The 24,228-nt window shown below is 38.4% G+C and overlaps 1 protein-coding gene across 5 annotated transcripts in view; it reads right to left on the bottom strand.

Annotated features, from left to right (window-relative positions):
* EDD1 (glycine-tRNA ligase) overlaps positions 1-23,332 on the bottom strand; it is a 79,635-nt gene extending 56,303 nt beyond the window's left edge. For 2 of the 5 annotated variants that reach the window (XM_088219412.1, XM_088219413.1), the window contains exons 1-6: positions 22,758-23,330; positions 22,557-22,607; positions 22,228-22,295; positions 21,707-21,788; positions 21,510-21,573; positions 21,132-21,187 (exon numbers count right to left, since the gene is read on the bottom strand). In XM_088219412.1, coding sequence (XP_088075538.1) covers positions 21,132-21,187; positions 21,510-21,573; positions 21,707-21,788; positions 22,228-22,295; positions 22,557-22,607; positions 22,758-23,009 — 573 coding nt within the window. In that variant the 5' untranslated portion in view covers positions 23,010-23,330. Of the gene's footprint in view, positions 1-21,131; positions 21,188-21,509; positions 21,574-21,706; positions 21,789-22,227; positions 22,296-22,556; positions 22,608-22,757 lie in introns of all 5 variants that reach the window. The other 3 variants (XR_015818963.1, XM_088219415.1, XM_088219414.1) reach the window with 3 other exon arrangements.
* Positions 23,333-24,228: the final 896 nt, after the last annotated feature.

The following is a 24,228-nucleotide window of genomic DNA, read 5'->3' as shown; positions in this document are numbered from 1 at the left end:
ACCTACAGCTCCTCTTTAACCAACCCTACCATAACCCAACTAATATCCAACGCCCGATACATCAAAGACCACAACTTGAAGGAAACAGGACACCATAACAGCAGATGGTTACAACTCTCCTCCTGAAGGCACATATACATTTTACCAGCATCTGCCCTCTCCTTCTTAACTTATCAATGATAATAATACATTTTCTCGAGGCCTCCCAAGCAAAAGAAGATACCCTTGGAGGGATTTGGACTTTCCAGATCTACTTATGAGGAAACTAACCAGTGTCCTCAGCTCTCTCAACAAGCCTCCCATACTAGGACTTCACTGTAAAAGAACCATCCCTCGCAAACCTCCATCTTGGCCTGTCATTCTCGTCACTAAGGGAAACAGAAGATAGAATGCTCAGCAACCCCTCATACTCACCAATTTCCCAATCATTAAGATGCCTTGTAACCAAAACCAGCCACCCCCCTCCATCCCCGGCAGCATCACAGTGGTAATCACTAATTCTAAGATCTCTATTTTGCGCAAAAGAAAAAATGTGGAAATTGGGTCTTGAGACTCTCTCCATCCAGCCAGTTATCCTTCCAGAATCTGATTCTATTCCCACTCCCTACACTCCAACTGATGCAATTCAGAACCTCATCCTTACCATCAATGATCTTCCTCCATAGGCTCCTTTCCTCATATCAAAGCAAACCTCTAGATTTTGAGAAAAAATATAAATTCTACCTCTCACCTTTTACGTTGTTATACTTGAAGTATTTATATAATTATCAACCTACTAATTATGAAATAACTATTCTATTAGAATTCTAATTACATTAGATTACTATTCTAGTAAAATTCTAATTACACCATCTTAACTAATTAAATAATAAATTAAAATAATTAAATAATAAAATATACTACTCAATACTCCCCCTCAAGTTGGTACAGGAATATCACACATACCTAACTTGCAAACCAAATTGCAAACTGAAACTAAATCTTTTAGGCAGCAGCTTAGTTCGGTTTGGCTCAAAACAGCTCGATGTAGCTCAAAATGGCTCGGCCTGCCTCAAAATGACTGGGTCTAACTCAAGACAGCTCAATCCCACTCAAAATGGTTCAGCTCGACTCAAAACGACTCGGTCTGTCTCAAAATGGCTCGGGTTTGACTCTAAAATAGCTCAAGCTCGGCTCTAAAATGGCTCAACCTCCACCGGAGTACGACACGAGCTCTCACGTGCCGCCGGATGCCCTACCACTGGACCACTAGGCGCCGCCACGTCCACCGCTAGAAACCGCCACGCGCCACCAAGAACTCACCGGGAATCAACACAGAAGCTTGCGCCAGCTCAGATCTTGCACGAATCTAATGAAATCGCGTCGAAAACATGCTGATTCTACCTGCGCCCGGAGCTGGCTGCCGAGGCTTGGTTTTTTTCTCCGCCGCGCTCCACTGTGTGATCTGTCTCCAGCTCTTCTGTTTTCACACAAACAGTTGCGGTCTCTTCTTCTCCGGCCCTCTTCTTTCAAAAAATCACCGGACATATTTGTCTTCCTGAGCGCAACAGTTCATCGAAAAGCCACCGCGCGGTCACCTTCTTTAGTTTTGGTCATGCCGAAGCGCATCTCACCTTTCCGACCGCGCACGGTTCGACTTCTCCAACCGCACTCACAGGCTGTCTTCCTCCTCGCGCGCGCAGATCTACTTCGTCTTCAGGTCGCCCCACCAAATAGTGTACCAGCTTTGTCTAGTTTCAGATCTATCAACAGCCGCAGCCGCAGCCGCCATTGTTTCCTCTCTCTTCAATCTGATCTGTAATGAGGCTCCGACGCTGTTTAGAGTGGTGATAAAGGTAGAGTTGGATAAATGGGTACTAACTCACCCTATTGTGATATTTTGGGGTTTGAAGAAAACCCTAAAATAATTTTATTTAACTCTAATACTATGTAAATTTTAGAGAAAAATTATAAATTTTATTTTTCACCATTTAAGTTGTTATAATTAGGGTATTTATATAATTCTCAACCTACTAATTAAAAAATAACTATTATACTAGAATCCTAATTATATGAGATTACTATTCTACTAAAATTCTGACTACACCATCTTAACTAATTAAATAATAAACTAAAATAATCAAATAATAAAATATGATACTCAACAAAACCACCTGTGAACCACCCCATATCCTCCAGCCTATATTTGGCTAGAATCGATCTTCTCCAAAACCCCTATCTTCACACATAAACCTCCAAAACCACTTTCATGACAGAGCTTGATTCATTTCCAACAAAGATCTAATTCCCAGCCTCCCAACTTTAACTGATTTCTTGAGCTCATTCCATGCAACAAGGAAATACTTTCTCAGGTCATCCGAGTCACCCCAAAGGAACATACATTGGATTCTTTCCAACTTTCTAGCAACACCAACCGGAATAGAGAGAAGGGATAGATAATAAATGGGAAGATTGCTTAAAGTTCTCTTTAATATTTCTTTTATTGTGAATGGCAAATTACTAAATTGGTCACCAAAGTTTGGCACTTGTTACAAATTGTTCCCTAATATTTTTTGTTACAATTTAATATCTAACATTTTTTATTTGTTTTAACATCCATTTTCCTTTCATTTCTTAACTAAAAAAGCTAAAATAGTTATGTCATATTTAGATGCTTTAAGAAATAACTTAAAAAATAACTTTGACTAATTAATTAAATTAATACATCTATAACAATTAAAAAAACTCCTAATATTACTATTAATTTATCAATATGTTAATTTAATTAATTAGTTAAAATTATTTTTTTAAGTTATTTTTTTAAAGTATTTGATAATGGTATAACTATTTTAGTTTTTCTCGCTAAAAAATACAAAAAAACTAGATGTTTGAAATAAGTACCAAACTTCAGAGATTAATATGGTATTTTACCCTATTGTTAATGACGTGGTGTAGACTAGAAAACTGAAGGAAAGGTGCCACGAGAAGTGGATAAGATGGATTAAGGGTGTTTATCATTGGTGTCTTTGGTGGGTTTCTTTTTTAAATAAAAAGTGTAAATTGTATTAATTACATGCACCAAAGGGGAGCGAAACCCATATACAAAAGAATTTATATATCAGTTAGTATGTCAATAAATTATCCTAGATTTTCCATTAGATGCAATCGTTGCCTCATTATCAAAATATCAAGAGTCTAGAATTATCTTTCTCTAATTCTATCTAGGCTCTCCTCCACCCCTCAAAGACTCCTCTATTTCTTTCTTTCTAAAGCGCTCAAATAATTGTGAAAGGAACGAGCCCCAACTGCTTTTTTCTCCTCATAATGTCCTTCCATGCCCAAATCTCCTCCTTGACAATACCAGCCATAATCAATTATATCCCAATATCTTGAGAGCCATATACCATAAGTTATAGGCAAAGGGACACTTAATAAGAATGTGGTCTCAAGTCTTTTCCGCGATTTACATAAACAACATCAGTTTTTCATGATCTTCCCTCTCGACTATAGCATATCAATGGTTAATATGCATCCACGAGGTGCTTTCCAAGTGAAAAAAGCTATTCTTAAGGCTTCATTGACCTTCCATGTGTGACTTTGGTTATTGATGTTACTGGTAAGCCTCAGTCATGGTTTAAAAGCTCTAGGAGTGTTAGACACAGTGATCATCTTTCCTCATTCATTCTCACTTTGGCAACTAATGTTCTTAGTTGTATGTTTGTACGGGACTCGGGCAGGGGTTTAGTTAAAGGATTGTTTGTTAGGGATGATATAAAGTGGAGGTCTTCCACCTCCAATTTGAAGATGCAATTGTCCTGTACATTGGTGAGGATGCTCTTACTCTTGTCCAAATCTTTGAGAGAATTTTGGGGCTTCACATTAACCAAAAAAGCGACACGACGGGAAATAATATTGGGAATCAAGTCTTCAAAGATATTGTTGAGGCTATAAGGTGTATAAAGTTATCCGAACATATCACTTATTTAGGTGTTCTATCAAAGACCTTACTCAGAGTCTGACTTAGGCTAGGAAAGGGAAACAGAGAAGGGAGAAAAGAGAGAGTCAAGAGAAAGTGCCTGATTTTGAGAGAAATTTTCTTTGATGATTCATTTAAATCAAAACACTTATTTATAGGTCAGGTTGGCAGGAAGAAGAGCATTTAACCTCTAGGCACGCCTGGAGGTCGCAACAGCCACAAGTGGCTTACAACCGAATGGTTACAAGTCCCTATCACCCAATTGCAATTTGTTTACAAATAAGAAATTAATTTACTCCTATACAAGAGTTATTCCTTTGCCATTTATAGTCTTTTCCTATTTTAGCCTTCTTCCATTGTAGAATTTGAGTGGTTTGCCTACAATACCCTTCCATTGAGCAGCAACCTCATCCTCAAGGTTGAGATTGGAAAACTATTGTCGTGTGTACTTGTAATCCTCCCAAGTACATTCTTCTGATGGAGTGCCTTCCTACTGTATAAGAACTTGTTCCATAGGGAGTTTTCCACGCGGGATGGTTCCGTGTTGCAATATTTGTTGTGGTTTGACGCTCATTATGGCTTACCTGTGTTGGCGAGTAAGTCTTCAACCACCATTTTCTTGCCTTTGATGTATTTCTTGAATTGCGATATACTGAAAACTGGGTAGATTTGAAAGGAAGGGGGCAACTACAGCTTGTATGCAACAAGGCCAATCTTTTTGTACTATCTAGAAATGACCGTAGAAGCAAGGTAATAATTGGATCCTCCTCCTTGTCGTATCAAATCCTACTAGAACAGATGCAGTTTGAGCAATACCCAATCTTGTACCTCAAAAATATGCTACATAGTACTTATTTCTTAATTGAGCCTTCAAGAGTTGTTGTTTAATCGTTCGAGCTTTTCCTTGTTCAGCAAGGAATGCCGCTACTGAAGGAGAAGCTGGATAAGGGTCGAAAATAATCCAAATGTGGAGGAGCATACCCGTATAGTGCTTGGAAGGATGTTATCTTGAGACTTGTATGGCAGAAAGTGTTATTACCACTACTCAGTAATAGAGAGTCATTCACCCCATGTTTTAGGTTGGTAATGGGCCATGCATCGGAAATATATCTCGAGACATTGATTGAGTCGCTCTCTTTGGCCATGAGTTTGAGGCTCACGGGCAGTACTGAAATGTAGATGGATTCCAACAGCTTTCATTAGTTCCCTCCAAAAGGGTTAGTAAATAATGTATCCCTATCAGATGTTATGACCATACCATGTAGCTTTTGAATGGTTTCCATGTAGCTACGAGCTTCCTCTTGAGCCGTGAAGGGGTAGTGTGGTGGAACAAGATGACTGTACTTAGTGAATCGGTCAACTATCACTAGTATGGTGTCTTTACCCTCAAACTTGGGAAGTTGTTTGATGAAGCTCATTGATAATATGGGTCCATGCTTGAGAAGGTTACACGAAAGTCCAAGAATTGGAACCTTTTAAACTTTGCATCATTGGTTGGTGTCACATTATCGTACCCACTAAGTATTTTGTTCCTTCACATTGGGTCAATAAAAATGTTCTTTGGCTCTCTCATAGGTGGCCCTGATCCCTGAGTGTCCTATGGCAGAGTTGTGGCATTGATATAAGAGTTGATTCTATAACTCATCATTGTCGCCTATAACCAACCTCCCTTTATAACAGAGGAGTCCATTTGTAGACTGGTGGCTTACTTTATGAGAACACCATTAATTCCACAAACAGTTGTTGAATAAAGGAGTCATTGGTGTAACTTTTGAGCACCTGAAACATCCAAACAAAGGTTGTGGGTGTGACAATATAGAGGGCCTCCATGGTATGATCCTTATGTTCTCTTCTAGATAGAGCATCCGTGACTGCATTGGAAGACTCTTGCTTATACTAGATAGTGTAATTCAAACCTAACAATTTCATTATGCCCTTCTGTTGGACCATAAAAATTACTCTTTGGTCCAGTAGATATTTCAGGCTGTCGTTGGTCTGTCTTAATGACCAATGAAACCCCTTCCAAGTAGTGGCCCCATAGATTATTGCATATAGCACGGTCATAAGTTCTTTTTCATACACAGATTTGGTTTGGTTCCAAGGACTCAAGGCTTTGCCTATGAAGGCTATAGGTTGGCTTTCTTGCATCAACACTACTCCAATTCCTTTATCACTAGCATCTGTTTCCATAATGAATGCATCCCCGAATTTTAGCAATCTCAGTACTAGGCCGGAAGTCATGACAGTTTTGAGGTATTGAAAAGCTTGGTCAGCCTCTAAGTTTCACTGAAATGTTCCTTTCTTCAACAGATTTGTGAGTGGTTTGGCAATTACCCTGTAGTTCCGTATGAATCTCCAATAATAGCTTGGTAGTCTCAAAAATCCCTTGAGAGTCCTTAAAGTTTGTGAGGGTGGCCAGTTGACCATAGCCTCTATTTTCCTAGGTTTTGTTTTTACCCCTTGCTGTGAAGTAATATATCTCAAATATTCTATTTCAGTCTGTAGAATACAACATTTGGATTGATTGGTATATTGTTTGTTACTCTATCATAATTTCGAGATATCTTCAAGTTGGTGAAAACGTTCTTGTTCATTGGTATTGTAGATGAGTATGTCATCAAAGACAACAATGACAAACTTTCAAAAAATGGACTTAAAGACATGATTTATGAGGATATGAAAGGTGGTTGGGGGATTGATGAGACCAAACGGCATCACCCTGAACTCGTAGTGGCCCTATTGTGTTTGGAAGATTATTTTATGAGTGTCCTCTTCCTTAATGCAGATCTAATGATACCCTGGTCTAAGATCAAGCTTGGAAAATATAAAGGCTCCATGTAATTTATCAAGTCATCAATGATGGATGATATAGGGAACTTATCTTTGATGGTCAGGAAATTGAGTTCCTTGTAGTCAACATAGAATCTCTAGGTTCCATCCTTCTTATTGACTAACAAGACTAGTGATGAGAATGGGCAATGGTCAGGGCAAATGATTGATTCTTGCAGCATCTTCTATATTTGTCTTTCTGTTTCATTTTTTTGGAGGAGAGAGTACCTATAACGCGTATATTAACCGTTGTCCCTTCTTTGATTAATGCTATGGCATGGTGGAAATCACTAGGTGGAGGGAAGACTCAAAGCTTCCAAAAGAGATGGTTATATTGATCAAGTAAGGCTCCTAGTGTCTCATTTGAGGTCTTCATAGCCAAAACTCTTGTTTTGACCTCCATGACAAAAAAAAAGGTCCTCAATGTTGTGTTCTTACTTCACCCATTTTCAAGAGGCGGCCTCCTTCATGTTGGTGGATAATTTTCCACAGTTGTTGCCCCCTTTGGGTACCATGTGATATCGTCCAATTAACTTAACAGTGCCTTGGAGAAAGTCGAATATCATTAGATTGAACTGTTTCATCCAATCAACTCCCAATATCATGTCATACCCACCTAACTGAATCACATGGAAGTTGTAGCAAAGCTTGTAACCTTGCAACACTCAGGTAACCTTTGAGCATTTAGTGTTGTTAGTAATTCGCTAGCCTTTTGTGACCATCACCATAAGTGGTTTGTTGCTTACCATTTGATTCTTAACTCACCTAGCAAAACCTTTGTCCAAGGAGTGTAACAGGCTGCCATTGATTTCTTAATCTCCATTTATCTCCCCATGTTCTTGGGAATACATTCATAATTTTGGGCTCTTGACATTCCTGATCCTCCTGGAAGTTAGGTGGTCCTCTCGATAAAATATGAGCTTTTGGACATTTATTTTATAGATTGCTCTTCGAGTAGGGTTTGTTCAAATAGTTGATTGAGCGTGCAGGGTTTGCGCAATCTTATTATTGGTTGCAATTCTAAATTGAGATTGCTGATAAAATTGGAGATAAAAAATTTCTCCACAGAGTAAAGAATTACCAGCATTCATTAAAACTCGTAAATGCTCGAACTATTCTTAATATTCTAAAATAGTTTCGATTTGTGCAAGTTTGTTGAATTTTTCTATAAAGTTTTTCCTTGAGGCACCACCGAACCTATAACAAAGTTCATCCACAAAATACTGCCACTCCAACTCATCATTCTTTGCCGCCACCCTTTATACAAACATCCACCACTTCATCGAGGAAAAGGAATGTCACTTCCACTTTTTACTTGTCGGGTATGTCGTGTACTAGAAAATACTTGTCACATCTTTTTATCTAGGCTCGGGGATTTATTCCTCAAACAGCAGAATTTCCACTTTTGGTAGAGAAGCAGGGGAATTTGGTCTGGGTCAATTGCGTGCTGCCAACGGTTTGTCGTTCAGGTTGCGACCGTGTGGAAACATGGAGGAGAGGACTCCTCTTCGCCCGACGTTCAGTAGTGTCGGTTGTGCAGACTAATACAACACCTTATTAATTTTAGCATCGCCCCATAAAAGCTCCACGATTTGGTTAAGCTGATGTCAAGATTGTCACTGCGCTTCATACATCTCTATCATGAAGTCAAACAACTTTTGGTCGACCTCTTTCACAATCGCGTTAGTAGATAAGGCTTTAGGCGATTCGACCATCACAGCTTTTCCTTTGGGCATGGTACGTGAGGCGATTGAAGCATAAGTCTCCATCAGCTCTAATGGCTCTGGTACCATTCTGTCTACGACCTTAATCATGGTCTGACTTGGATTGGGAAAGGAAAACAGAGAAAAGAGAAAGTCGAGAGAGAGAGAGAGAGAGAGAGATCGATTCTGAATGAAATTTTCTTTGATTATTCATTCAGATCAAGCCACTTATTCATAGGCTAGGTTGGCAGAAGAGGAGCATCTAACCTTTAGGCGCGGTTGCAACAGCCATGAGTGGCTTATAGACGAATGGGTACAAGTCCCTATCACCCAACTGCAATTTGTTAACAAGTAAAAAACTAATTTACCTCTATAAAAATCGAACTTTTCCCTATTTTACCCTTCTTCCTATAGTAGACTTTGAGTGGCTTGCTTACATGTTCATTTGGGAAAAGCTAGGACTGAGTCTTTCTAGGATCATGTTTTCTTTAGGTGGTAGAGTTACTCTTCTTCATGATTCCTTATTTAGTATCGGAAAGTACCATTCTCCACACTCATAACAAGAACTCATTACTCTTCTAGTTTTCGTATCCCTTTGGAGCGGTGGGTCATAATTTCTTGTTTTAAAAACTTCAACTTTACTAGTAAGATATGAATTTCGGGACAATTCTATCACATATTGTTCATGAAGCAAGACCTATTCAAATGTTTGATTAAGCGTTCATAGCTTGTTCTAAATAATCAAAAACATTACCTATTTAGGATAGTTTAGTGAACTTCTCTACGAAATTTTTCCGTGAGGGTGCTCCGAATCGCCGATAGAGTTCTTCTACAAAATATTCTCAATTCAGGATATCAACTTTAGCTAGGCAACCACGATACCATATTTCGGTGGCTTATCCCAAATATACTGACGCAATCTCACCTTTTACTCATTAAGAGTGTTGTGGATCATAAAGTGTTTTCATATCTTCGAACCCAACCCGCAAGGGTTTGCGCCTTCGAAAAAAGGAATTTCCACCCTAGAAAGTGCAAAATTGTGGGTCAAACCAGGTCGGTTCCTTGTTGTGGCCGGTCCAATGTGCCTAATCCAACTCAAACCAGGTCGGGTTGGTTCTGGGCCAGTTGGGGTCAGTTGGTTCGGGTCGGACCGGGTCAGTTCAGGTGGATTCAAACCAGTTCAGCCCGATATATTTCTTTTGCCAGTTCGGTCTGGTTTTTCTCAGTCAAATCAGGTACAAAAGGAAACTCTAACCTGGATTTTCTCACTTCTATAAGCGTGCCATTCGGGAGAGGCAAGAGGCCTCCGTTCTTGTGAATCTCGACCACAAGGCGCACTGAGTTTTCTTCGGCCCGGTCATCGGAGCCGCTGTGGAGCAGATCTAGGATTGATGTGAGCTACCATTGTGTTTCGTGGCGGAATTCGTTCATTTCGTCCATGAACACAGAGAGTTTTAGGACGATCTCCTTCGCAGTGATTGTTCTGGGATTCTCCGGTTCTACAATTGCGGCTTTCTCTTTGAACCGAGTTTGTATGGCAATACTGGCGTAGAATTCGACCAATTCGGGCTCTGATACCACCTCATCAGAAGCCTTTAACATGGTTGTCTGATCTGAAGAAAATGAAGAAGGGGAAGAAGAGACCAAAGTCAAGAAGAGAATAGAGAGGTAAATTTTTATTATTTCTCGATGATGATTACAACAAATGAAGAACAGCCTTTTAGGCAAAAATACAATAAAAAGTAGTGAGATCAACAGACGGAATTAGGTGGTCGTTACGCGTTGCAACGGTGCCACGAGAGGCGATGGCGATGACTCAAGTGCCGGCTACGAGATGCTGATAAGTTGTTTAGGGTTTGTCAACCCTAACCTAACTAGTTCTATGATTTTACCAATTTGCCCTTTGGTGAGTGAATTTCCTATTTTACCCCCCTATTACACTAAACCCTAAATGGTTTCTTGACATAGACTCCAAAATAGTACAATACTTTTTCATTTAAAAGAATCGCAAATAACCTCTTTAGGCAAGGCAAAACTATCCATTTTACATCAAGGAATTTAGGTGCGAAATAGAAGAATAAAGATACTCTAAATAAAATTGGAGATTAAGGTGAGAAATATAAAAAGAATTAGACTGAAGTACTAAATGGACTAGATTAAACATAACAATAACTAAAAGAATGAAGACAGAAAAATAACAAGGAACAAAACACGAAAGCAAGAGTTCTTACTTCATCATCATTCCATTTTTGTTGTTGATAGTTATAGTTTTTCTATAGCCATTAGTTAAAATTAATAAGTAAAATATTAAAATAATTGATAAGGAAATTAATAGCTTATATAACTTAATATCTAGCTATATAGCCCCAAGTTTCTAATAACTTAAGGTCTACGTAAATAGGCTAAGAAAATTAAACATACCAAATAATAATAAAAATAATACAAACAAAAAATTCTTTAATAGAAATTTTATTCCAAATTAGGCTCTTCGAGCCCTACTTCAGTTTTACTAGTCTGATGATAGAGGCTACAAATTGGGCTGGATGCGAAGTTTCTTGGTCCAGCGGATGCCAATTTGTGTTAGCAACTTGCACAGTTTCCAATGATTTTTGGGGTTCTAGATCGAGAGAAAGACTAATCTGGGCCAAGGGCAGTAGTTGTAACAGTGACAATCACCTCCCACTGGCTGTTGGTCATTTGAGGTGCCAACCGTCTTCAGTATGGTCTCTATGATGTCTGGTTTTGTTTTCTTTTCTTTCAGGTGGTTGTAAGGAAACCATGTAAGGATTACCAAAGGAAAATGGCAAATTGGGAAATAATTGTAAAGGAAAAGCATAGATAGATAATTCACCAAACACAGTTTGTTTTGAATCTGTTTTTTTTTTTTTGTTGTAACTAGCAGACGCACCTAACAGACAAGGCACTCCTCCACCTTCCCTTGGCCTATATATTCAGCCCTCAAAAGTGAAAAAACACAAGAAATATTCAAATTCAAATTCTATTCAAATTTCCCTCTCTCTTCTCTTTGACTTTTCTCTCTTTTTTTCTCTTTTCCAGTCCTCTAAGTCACAAACCATTTCCCATGGTTCTCTGGCAGCAATTCTCAAATTCTATGGCATACACCAACTTGTCAGGTACACTTTCCATTCAGGCCATAGAAGGCATTGCTGCCAGAGCACGTTGAAAATCAGAGGAACTCTGGGAGGACATGATGTTCTAGTCCTGCTAGATATCGGCAACTCACATTCATTTCTAGATGAGAGTGCTGCTAGATGGGTTAAGAATAAAGTGGTAGATGAAAAATCATTAATGGTGATTGTAGAAAATGTAGAAAATAGTTGTTATTTTAGAAGGAAAACAGCTGTCATCTCCTTTGTCCTTTCTTGTGTACCGTAAAAAAGAGAATAACAAATTGGTGATGTCACCTATATCAATTCTGAATATTCCCTTACCCCATCAAATCTTGCTCTCCTGCAGAAAAGTTGTTATTCATTTGTGTATAAATATACTCCTTTGGAGTTGGAAAAAGTAAGCAAAAAATAGAGGAAAACTTCTCTCAAAATAGCTTCATAATTTCTTTATGGTATTAGAGCTTCTTCGGCTCTAATTCCGCATTCAACTACCCCTGTTCTAGCATAATATAATAAGTGTTATGGCTTCTGGAGGTACGTCGTCCTCATCTTCACCTGAGGTATATTCAGGACCTCTCCTTTCTTCAGCAGTCACGCATGGCCTTGGAGAGCAAGCCTCTTCACAGATTACAGGCCATAAGCTAACTGAAAACAACTATCTACAGTGGTCCTCTTCTGTGCTGCTTTTTATCCGGGACAAGGGTAAAGAGGAATATATCAACGGAGAAGCACCACCACCACTCGCCACTTATCCAAACGCGAAGACATGGAAAATGGAGAACAGCCTCGTCATGTCTTGGCTCGTCGCCTCAATGACGTCGGAAATAATAGAAAATTTCTTCCTATACAAAACTGCTCATGACATTTGAACTTCTGTCAAGGAATTTTATTCCTCCAAAGACAATACCGCAGTTGTGTTTGAAGTGGAAACAGTCCTCAACGACCTCCACCAGGGCGACTCCACCGTGACACAATATTACAATATTCTTACGCGAAGTTGGCAGCAACTTGACGCATTTGAAGAGCTGAAATGGGTCTCCCCTGAAGATGCCAGAACTTACCAGAAAGAGGATGTTTAAATTTCTGCTGGGTCTAAATCCCTACCTTGACAATGTAAGAGGACGCATTCTAGGTCAGAAGCCTCTGCCCAGCATTCGCGAAGCCTTCTCAGAAGTCAGAAGAGAGGAGAACCAGAAGAAAATTATGATGGGTGAGGGCCGTGTTGTAGCAGGTGTCGGCTCTAATGACGCATTACGAGAGTCGTGGGAGAAAGGGCAGACCATTTTGTGATTACTGCAAAAAGCCCGGCCACGTACGCGACCGTTGCTGGCGACTTCATGACAAGCCAGCCGACCATTGTCCTCTGAAATCCGAAAGCTCCACAGAATCGCGAAGTAACGCAGTTGTAGTCGCAGCAACAAATGAAGAAAGGTCTGCGTCTGCTTCAAGTTCTGGAAAGGACCATTTTACCCCAGGGCAACTTGATATTTTCTAAAAAACTATTCAAAAATTGTTGTCCCAAGGTTCAACTAATATAACAGTCACTCAAAAAGGTAATAATCCTCAGTTACTATGTTTTATAGCATGTTCTACAGATGAACAAGCATGGATAGTTTATTCTGGTACAACCGATCACATGACTGGTAAAATTTCTCTGTTTAAAGATTACCGTCCTTGCAGTGAGTATTTCACCATTAGGGTTGCGGATGGAACTGTATCTAGAGTGGTTGGTATTGGCTCAGTTGTCGTGTCACTCTCAATTGTTCTGGAATCGGTTTTCTTTATTGTAAATTTAGCATATAATTTACTATCAATTCGGAAACTGACTATTGATCTCAACTGTATTGCTAAATTTGGTTAAAATTTATATGAATTTCAGGACTCGGACTCGGGAAAGATAATTGACAGTGCTAGAGTGCATACCGGACTCTACCTCCTCCGTGCTGAACCTTCTAGTAGACAAGCTCCAAATGTAGTATGTACTGGTTTTATTTCTGTTAGTAATATTTGTGACCATGAAACCATGTTATGACATTCCCACTTGGGACATCCAAATTTTTTGTATTTAAATAAAATATTTCCGTCATTGTTCACTAATAAAGACCCTTTATTATATCGATGTGAAACCTATTAACTTTCTAAGTATGTTCGGAATACTTTTCCTAGTCTCAAATATACGTTATCTAAACCATTTTCCTTAACTCATAGTGATGTTTGGGGACCTTCCCGCCTCACTGACATATTCGGAAATAAGTAGTTTGTATTCTTCATTGATGATGACACAAGAATCACTTGGGTATTTCTTATGAAAGGGAAGTCAAAAGTAGGAGCCATATTTCAACATTTTCACAAAATGATCAAAACTCAATTTGACACAACAATACAAGTGTTAGATCTGATAATGCATGTGAGTACTTTACATCAACACTTAATAGTTATTTTGCTGAAAATTGTATAATTCATCAGAGTTCATGTGTTTATTCCCCTCAGCAGAATGGTATTGCTGAGAGAAAAAATAGACACATTTTGGAAGTCACCTGGTCCATTATATTTGCTATGAATGTACCAAAATATTTTTGGGGGAAAGCCTTACTCACAGCCACTTACTTGATAAACAGAATGTCTTCCCAAGTCCTCAAGTACCAAACCCCATTTAATCTTCTCTCAGAATCCTTTCCACATTCCCATATCCTATATTCCCTACCACTAAGGGTCTTTCGCTGCTCTGCATATGTTCATGTTCACTCACACCTTCGAGGTAAACTTGATCCCAGAGCCCTTAAGTGCATTTTGTGGGTTATTCTCCTCATCAAAAAGGATATAAATGCTTTTTTTCGGATACTCGTCGATTCTATCACACCATGAATGTCACATTTTTTGAACATAAACCACTTTGTCTCAAAAGCGACATTCAGAGGGAGAAACATACTCAAGAATGTCACATTTGGGAAGCTATTATTTCGTCACTACTTGTCCACACACACCAGATATTACCGACACAAAATGAGCCCAAGCCAGAAAGTACATTACCTACAACAAAGGAGTTACGTGTCTACACTAGGAGGAACAAGGCCCAAAAAGGTAGTGTTCCAGCAGGGTTTGAGCTCTGCCATGACTCGACTCCGCCTCCGCCCATCCTGGATCCGACTGGTAAAACTGTTACTACTGATTATGATTTACCTATTGCCTTGAGAAAAAAGAACCAGATTCTATACTAACCACCCCATACAGGATTATTTGTCACTTGGTAATCTGTCTACAGAATATCATACTTTTGTAAGCAAACTAGATAAGAGCTCACCTGAGCTCAAGACAGTTCATGAGGCACTCAGAATTCCAGAATGGCGAACAGCTATCCAGGAAGAAATGAGAGCTCTTGAAAAAAATGGGACTTGGGAATTGACAGAGTTGTCTCCTGACAAGTGCCAGGTAGGATATAAATGGGTTTTCACAACTAAATATAATCCTGATGGCAGTATAGACAGACACAAAACCCGTCTCGTGGCAAAGGGGTTCACACAATCGTATGGAATAGACTATCAAAAGACTTTCGCTCCTAAAGCCAAGCACAACACAATACGGATCTTGTTTTCTCTTGCAATAAATCTAAACTGGCCCTCGTTCCAATTAGATGTGAAGAATGTTTTCCTTAACGGAGACTTGGAGGAGAAAGTGTACATGAACATCCCTCTAAGTTTTGATACAAACGACAACTCTCATAAGGTATACAGACTCAGAAAGGCACTTTATGGACTCAAACAGTCTCCAAGGACATGATTTGGAAGATTCACAAAAGCTGTCAAGCAAGTGGGATATGATCAGTGTCAGTCATATCACACTTTATTTGTCAAACACTACGACTCGAGTAAGAAGTCTATCTTAATAGTTTATGTTGACGATATTATAATTACAGGGGACAATGGTGAAGAAATTCAGAAATTTAAAGAGTTCCTGCCTAAAGAATTTAAGATAAAAGACCTAGGGATACCCAGATATTTTCTAGACATAGAGATTGCACGATCAAAGAGAGAATTTTCGTGGCTCAACGGAAATATGTACTTGATCTCTTAAAAGAGACCGGAATGCTCGGCTGCAAGCCTGCAAACACACCCATGAATTCTACTGTGAAACTTGGCAAGAGCGAGGGTGACAAGTTGACTGATAAGGAGAGCTATCAGAGGTTAGTTGGGAAGCTCATATATTGGCACATACAAGACCAGATATAAGTTTTGCAGTCAGCACAATGAGCCAATTTATGAGTCAACCAACTGACACACACATAGGAGCTGTGTACAGGATTCTCAGGTATCTAAAGAAAACATTAGGATATGGCCTATTTTTCCAAAAGAACACAAACATGGAGATAGGAGTTTATACAGATGCTGATTGGGCTGGTTCAGTCAGTGATAGGAGGTCAACCTCAGGGTACTGCACCTACGTCTGGGGTAACCTTGTTACATGACGAAGTAAGAAGCAATCAGTGGTATCACGGAGTAGTGCAGAATCTGAATTCAGAGCTCTTGCCCATGGTATATGTGAAGGTGTCTAGTTAAAGAGAGTATTGTCAAAGCTAAACCTGACTCCAGGAGTGCCCATAAAAGTATGGTGTGATAATCAGTCAACTATCCGAATGGCAAAGAATCCAGTCCATCATGGTAGGACAAAGTATGTGGAGATAGACCGGCATTTCATCAGAGAGAAGATCGAAAACAATGTTATAGACATCATTCATGTTCCCACAGATTGACAAGTTGCTGATATACTAACCAAAACTCTTCCTAAACATGTATTTGAAAATATTATATTCAATCTAGGTTTACACAACATTTATGTAAATTAGATTGAGGGGGAGTGTAGAAAATGTAGAAAATAGCTATTATTCTAGAAGGAAAACAGCTGTCATCTCCCTTGTCCTTTCTTGTATGTCGTAGAAAGGATAATAACAAAATTGGTGATGTGTCACCTACACCAATTCTAAATATTCCCTTATCTAAAAAATCTGACTCTCCTGCAGAAAAGCTGTTATTCATTTGTGTATAAATATGCTCCTTTAGAACTGGAAAAAGTAAGCAAAAAATAGAGGAAAAACTTCCCTCAAAATTGCTTCATAATTTCTTTAGTGAAGATAGCCAATGATTAGAAGATCAACAGCAACATTGAATTATTTGATTTTGTCCATGCCACTACAAAGTTTTAGGTATGGTGACTTGTTAATAGTTCTTGAATGAGGTGATACAAGTGGAAAATTGTCCAACATGAATTGCACAATTGAAGCACAAGCAATCCATTGAATGAGGGCAGTCTTTCTGGTGATGGTGATAGAGTCAATGGACATTGCCACAAAGAATTTAAATGAAGCATTAGACTGCTGAATCACAGCAAAGGTGCCTTTGAAGAGCCTCAAGGCCTGGCCCCACCGAGGGCTTTTGATCATACCATATCCTTGACTCAAGTAGGGATGACAGTGAATATATGTCCCTACCCATACTCTTTTCACCAGAAGAAAGAGATAGAAAGACAAGTTTAAAAATGTTGGAAGAATCCATCATCCAACCCAGCCACAGACCATTGTCGTCTCCTGTTTAAATAGTCAAAAAGAATGATAGATCTTAGGGATTCTGTATTGATTACAGGGAACTTGATTCCCTCGTAATGAAGGATAAGTTCCCTGTGCCCATCAATGATGATATATTGGATGAAGTACATGGGGCTGTGATCTTCTCCAAGTTGGACCTCAAAGCTAGCTATCAACAAATACAGGTGAGGGAATAGGATATTAAGAAAATAGTCTTCAGAATGCACCAAGACCACTATGAATTCAGGGTGATGCCTTTCGGCCTCACCAATGCCCCAATGACTTTTTAGGCTTTCATGAACCATGTATTCAGAGCTTTTCTCTGGAAATTTGCCCTAATCTTCTTTGATGACATCTTAGTTTACAGCTATAATGAGCAAGAGCACTACAAGAAATTGGAAGATGCACTAAAACTGTTAAGGGACCATAAACCGTATGTCAAGCAATCCAAATGTTGTTTCCTCCAAAATGAAGTGGAATATTTAGGTCATATAATCTCCTAGTAAAGAGTAAAGACAAACCCAAGAAAGACAAAAGCTTTTGTTAGTTGGCGGCCACTAAAAACCTTGAAAGTTCTCAAAGTATTTTTGGGCTTGACAAGGTACGCTGCAAATTCATTCGACACAATGGCATTATAACAAAGCCACTCACGAACTTACTAAAAAAGGGGCGTTCTAGTAGAGTTCTGAGTCTAACCCAGCTTTCCAGCAACTAAAATCCGTCATGACCTCCAACCTAATGTTGAGACTGCCAAAATTTGGAGACTCTTTTACTATGGAGTCTGATGCAAGTGACAAATGGAGTGGAGTAGCTCTTATGCAAGAAGAAAGACTCATAGCCTTCATTAGCAAGGCATTGAGTCCTAGAGATCAATCGAAGTCGGTGCACGAGATACAACTCATGACTATGTTATATGCAGAAAGTCAGTGGCAGCATTATTTGGAGGAAACTCAATTTGTCATCAAGGTAGGCCAAAAACAGCCTGAAATATCTTCTGGATCAGAGGGTGTCCTGCATGATTTAACAAAAAGGCATAATGAAATTGTTAAAAGTTAACTACACCATTCAATATAGGTCAGGGTTCCCAACTCTACTATAGATGCCCTCTCAAGAAGAGAACAAATGATTACTGCAGCTGAGGTCCTATACATTGTCACCACATCAACTCCTACATGAATTTCTGAAGTACTAAACAGCTATATCAATGATTCCTTTATTCAGCCACTATGAGGAACTTCTGGTAAATACTGAGAGCAAGCCTCCGTTTAGTCTACGATACAGATTCATCTGTTACAAAGGCAGGTTGTTAATTGGAGCTAATAACAAATTGAAAATCAGATTACTACATCAATGCCACAACTCAGCTGTTGGAGGTCACTCGAGAATTAGATCCACCTATGAGAGAGCTAAACAGCATTTCTATATGTTAGATATGAAGAACCAAGTTACTCAATATGTACAATGTTGTGACATTTTTCAACATTGTAAAGCCGAGAATGTCCCACTTCTTAGACTCCTGCAACCACCACCAATTCCATCTAAAGCATGGACTCACGTGTCCATGAATTTCATCGACCAACTCCCAAAGGCAAAGACACCATACTGGTGGTCATAGACCACTTCACTAAATATGGACACTTCATACCCCTACACTACCCCTTCACAGCTCAAGAGGTAGCTCCACTAAACATGGAGACCATCCACCAGCTACATGAAATTCCACAGGTTCTGGCCTCGGATAGAGATAAAGTGTTCACTAGCCTTTTCTAGAGAGAGTTAATGAAGGCTATGGGCACTACAAACAACTAAACAGAGAGACTTAATTAATGCCTAGAAATATATCTCACGTGCATGGGTCATCAACAATCTAAAACATGGGCAAAGTGGCTACCTGCTGTTAAATAGTGGTAGAACTCTTCTTACTACTCCAGTATGAAAATGACCCTCTTCCAAGCACTATATGGATACACTCTTCCATGTTTATTGGATAGTGTTGACCCTCACTCTGCCTCACAATTGGTGGAAGATTGTAGCATATAGAGATGAAACCAATTGAACAATTAAGCAACATATTTTGAAGGCTCAACTCCGGATCAAACAGTATGTTGACGCTCATCAAAATGAAAGAGGTTACAAAGAACACAACCTGGTGTTACTCAGGCTTCAACCATTTAAGCAATGATCGGTAAGACGTAGTAAAGGCTCTAAACTCTCACCCAGAATCTATGGTCCTTTTGAAGTAACACAGAAGGTCGGACCACTGGCGTATAGGCTCAAATTACCATCAGCCTCTCGTATCCACTCGGTCTTTCATGTGTCCCAGTTAAAGAAGTATATTGTTGGCGGCGAAATTTAGGTGGAAGACTTACCAACTAGCAACTGGGACGAAGTAGTGAGTGTCCAACCGAAGCAAGTGTTGCAACGAAGAACCATTCTTCGTGGAGATCACAAAGTGGATCAGGACCTTATCTTTTGGGAAAGAACTTAATCAAACAATTGCACTTTGGAAGACTATGAATACATTCATCAACAATTTTTCATCTCAACCTTAAGGATAAGCTTGTTATTCGAGGGGAGGGTATTGTAAGAAAACCACTTAAGGTTTATCAAAGGAAAAAGGGTAAATTGGGAAATAATTGTAAAGAAAAAGGGTAGATAGGCAATTCACGAAACACAGTTTGTTTCTTATGTTGTAACCAGCATATGACAAGACAAGGCGCACCTCCCCTTCCCCTGGCCTATATATTCGACCCTCCAGAAGTGAAAAAGCACAAGAAATATTCAAATTCAAATTTTATTCAAATTTCCCTCTCTCTCTTCTCTTCGACTTTCCTCTCTTCCTTTCTCTTCTTCAGTCTTCTAAGTCATGAACCATGAGCAAGGTTACTGGCAGTGGTCTAGGACTTGTTTGGACACAAAATTTTGAGATTCTGGTTAAAGGAACTTTTTACTTTTATATTAATTAATATAGGATAAACAAGGATTCCTTTGCTCACTTAGGAATTTTAGGTAAACCTATTAAGAAGTCTTAACCATTGTACTTAAATTTTGGTTGCATAACATAACAAAAATATCAGAAAATTTTCAAAATACTTCTATTGAATAATTGGATTTATTATATGTGATGTGTTTTGGGTTAAATTAATATCATGACCACCTCTTTCTTCACCGTGAAGTGGCTTGGGAGATATAGACTTAGCTTTTTGGAACCTTTTGGCCTAACGCAAACTAAACATTTCCTGAGATCATCTCTTAAAGGAGATGGGATGAGGAAGGAAATGAGGATTCTACATGAGGTGCCATTTTCCTGGTCTGTAGGTGTTATGGTTTTTAGGAGCACTATGATAGAATTTTCAAGGATCAATATATGCCTCCCTAGTTACTTGGGATAGAAATGATTACTCTAGCTTGTTTATGAGCCAATCCAAGTAACTTTTTTAGAGACATCTCTTTATCTAAGTTGCAGAGAAAACAGAAGGCAATTTTGCATTGATTTTATGTTTCTTTTCTTTCTCTTTTCCTCCAATTTTAAGGAGATCATTTAGAGGATGTCTTATCCTCAATGTCGTATATCTTCTTTCTTCGATTATAATTTTTTTGAAATACTTTTGATTATAATAATACTTCTTTACTTATAAAAAAAAATGAATCTTAATAGAAAATTTATAACTTGAAAGAATTCAAAGCATAAACAAAACTTAAAGATATTAAATACCTTATCTTACTGCTACAACAAATTGTAGCTTAGCTAGAAATAGAATTCCTAATCTATTTAGAAATTCAGAGTGTAATCCATTCTCATCACTTATGCATCATAGTTAATGTGTTCATTATGAAGTGAACTCTTCATTTCTCTATAAGTTCTCCCATAACAGATTACATAACCTTTTCAACATGGGGATAAAGAACAAGTTTAAATGATATAAACAATGCAATACCGGGCTTTCCCAATTGTCCTCCACAAATCGTATATCATGTTCACGCACATCAATACCTGAAAAAAGTTTGTTAGATAGAAAGAAAACAGGAAACTGTAGTTGGAGAAACAAAATGGTAGAAACTTTACTTATATACCAATTGACGATTATAGAAAAGATAGTAAAGATAAGTTCTCAGAATCTAGAGCCCCATTAAGAAAGTAGATAGCACTTTTTGCTCACTTAATAAATCGGCCAACCCAAGTCAAGTGAACGATGATGAATGCATTTTTCTTGTTTCTTTCACAATACATTATAGAAGAAAACAGAACTATGATAATTGAAACAGATCGTTACTTATTTGAGCATTTATCGGAAAAAGAAACAATTGAATAGTACCTAAAGCAGAAAGGCTACGGATGAAGAGGTCCTGTGAATTTCCAGGATCAGGTTTCAATATAACCTAAAAATTAACTCAGACAACAAAAGAACAATAATAAGTCCTGCGGGAGCTGTGTAAATTATTTACTGGTCCCACCTAATAAAGTTTATCATAATCTATGACAATTCAATCAATATAATAAACGAGAATAAACCTGAAATTGAGTGTGCCTTTGAAGTCTGTTTGGATTTTCCCCATACCGACTATCATCAGGACGTATGCTAGGCTCCACATACCTTCCATACAAAACAGTAAGTTAGCACCCAGATAGCAAAAAACTTCAAAAACTATCATTAGCACTTTCTTTGGAACAAAAGCAATGGCAGAAGCTACCGGTAAATAGATGATGTTTCAAAACTTCGTAGAGGATTCAATTTGAAACTCCATGCAAGAAATCCAAAGTGCAAACTATAACAGATTACTAAAAGGGAATTAAAGGGAAAAAAACAGGCAAGACTTCTCCAAATTGATCATCAAACACTGATTAATCAAAACATGCAGCACCATTTCACTTCAGGACCCCCAGTTTCTTAATTTGTTGGAGTTGATGCCTCAGTAGATACAGGTGAAAGATTACTTCCTTTTGCCTTGAAAAGGCATAAAACACACAAAGGCAGGGTATAGAAGATTCTCATTTCACACTGTCAAGGTTTTACTTTCAAAGTCCAAACTTACGCTACATTCCACGGTTCTGGTCCAAGGACCCTTAAAAATGTCAGAGGATTCATTGTCCCTGCTCCAACCTGCTCATTGTAGCCAATAATTTAAAAAGATAAGAATTTGACGATCATAAGTGCAGCAATCAGATTTTCACAATCCGAAAAGTAGAAATCTTTATATGTGTACATATATCAAAATAGCAACTAAACCTAACAGGGGTCAGTAGAGGAATGCTCTAGAACTTCCCAATGGGATGGAATTTCTTCAACCAACATATAAAGATTTCTACTTCCCCCCGACTGAAAGTAAATGTGTATATATATCAAAACAGCAACTAAAAAAACCTCTGTGTTGCTGCATTGCATAACAGCACATCCAACAGAAGCCCAATATTCCTGCAAAATAATTAAATATCAAGATTAAAATATATAGTTAAGAAGAGAAATTGATAATGTTAGAAGGAATTTAGAATTTTCAAGTAAAGAAGAAAAGAGAGAATTTATAAGTGGGGTAACGGAGAACATTTTGTTCTTTTAAGAGAAAACCTGGAGCCGCTGAATTGCTTGTTGAAAGGTGTGAACAGAGGCTTTTTGAGGCCCCCTGTTAGGGTCAGTTGACGAATGCTCTTGAATTGCGGAGGTACTAATGGCAGAGACAGATGCTCCGTTGAAGTTCCGGAGGCTCAGCAGTGGCTTACACAGCCAGCCAGGGTTTAACTTCCGCGCACGGAGGAGAGCGAGGTCAATTGCATGAGGCTTGAGAACAGAAATGACCAAGGGAAGCGTAAAGATCGCCATGGCTGGCTCCCAATATGAGACAGGTGGAAAACCGAAGAGGACAACTTGAGCAGAGACAGAGCGCGGAGACGAATGCCTGTCCAGCTAGGAGCAAGAGGAACACCATGCGCGGGGAATGGAAGAGGGAGAGGAAAACTGAAAGCAGATGCGGCGAAGACTGGAAGAGGGAAGGAAGACCACAAGGGGCGCGGGCTCTGTGCTGCAGAACAAAGACGAAGAGGAAGAGGAAGACTGGAAGAAGAAGATAACAAAAGAGGAAGAGATTCGGCTTCGGCGGCTCTCTGGACTGGAGGAGGGAGACTGTTATCTTAAAAATTTTATATATAAAATAAAATTAAAATATGTACATTATATATAGATCGGTTAGGTGCCAATGAATTTTTCGCCCGACTCAGCTTATATTAAAAATTAACATAACCTGCTCCGCCCAATTTATGTTTTAAAAAAATTGAAACAGGTCTTGATGGAACGATATACTACTATCAAATTAAGATTTTTTTATCATCCCTAAACATTAGTGATAAACCTTACCTATTAACGAGTGATAGTTCGATAATGAAGCCACTTTGTTATCTATGTGACATTCACTTTTAATAAAATATTAAACGTAACATATGTATAAAATATAATTTAAAATATTTTTTATTAAACAAATTATTTTAATAACTAATATATTTTGATTTTTGTTTAAACATACATTTCTAAAAATTATCAATGCAAATCTATGTAGATGTCAAGTTGGGCAACACCCTTCATCTTATCTACCCAAAAGCTCTCATACAAAACTTAATCTCCATATCCCCTTAGATCTCCAAAACCTTAACTTCATCCTCACATAGGAAATCGAACAATGGCCTTCTCAGTTTATTGTCCTCTTCACCTTTGAACAAATCATAACATTCATCTCATTCATATTGCTCTATTCATCACCACAAGATATAACGATGAGAGATTTCTACAACAATGGTTATGAGGGAGGAAAGAGGTAGAGACCAAAAATGACCAAACAAAAACTTAGTGAATCTTGGCTTATTGAACTAGAATCTGATTTAGATGTTTGTTTTTTGAAGAGAACTTATACTCCATATATGTTAGAGTTTGAATATCTTTTTATTAAATATATTTTTATTGCTATTTGCATTAACAAAATAAAGATAGTTGTAAATGTGATTGTATGAATGGAATTTGATATTTGCATTTAATTTTAAAAATAGAATTT

This window comes from Carica papaya, chromosome 5, assembly GCF_054855325.1.
Source record: "Carica papaya isolate Zhongbai chromosome 5, ASM5485532v1, whole genome shotgun sequence".
NCBI classification, from domain to species: domain Eukaryota; kingdom Viridiplantae; phylum Streptophyta; class Magnoliopsida; order Brassicales; family Caricaceae; genus Carica; species Carica papaya.
This window is presented reverse-complemented; position numbering and strand designations above follow the sequence as displayed.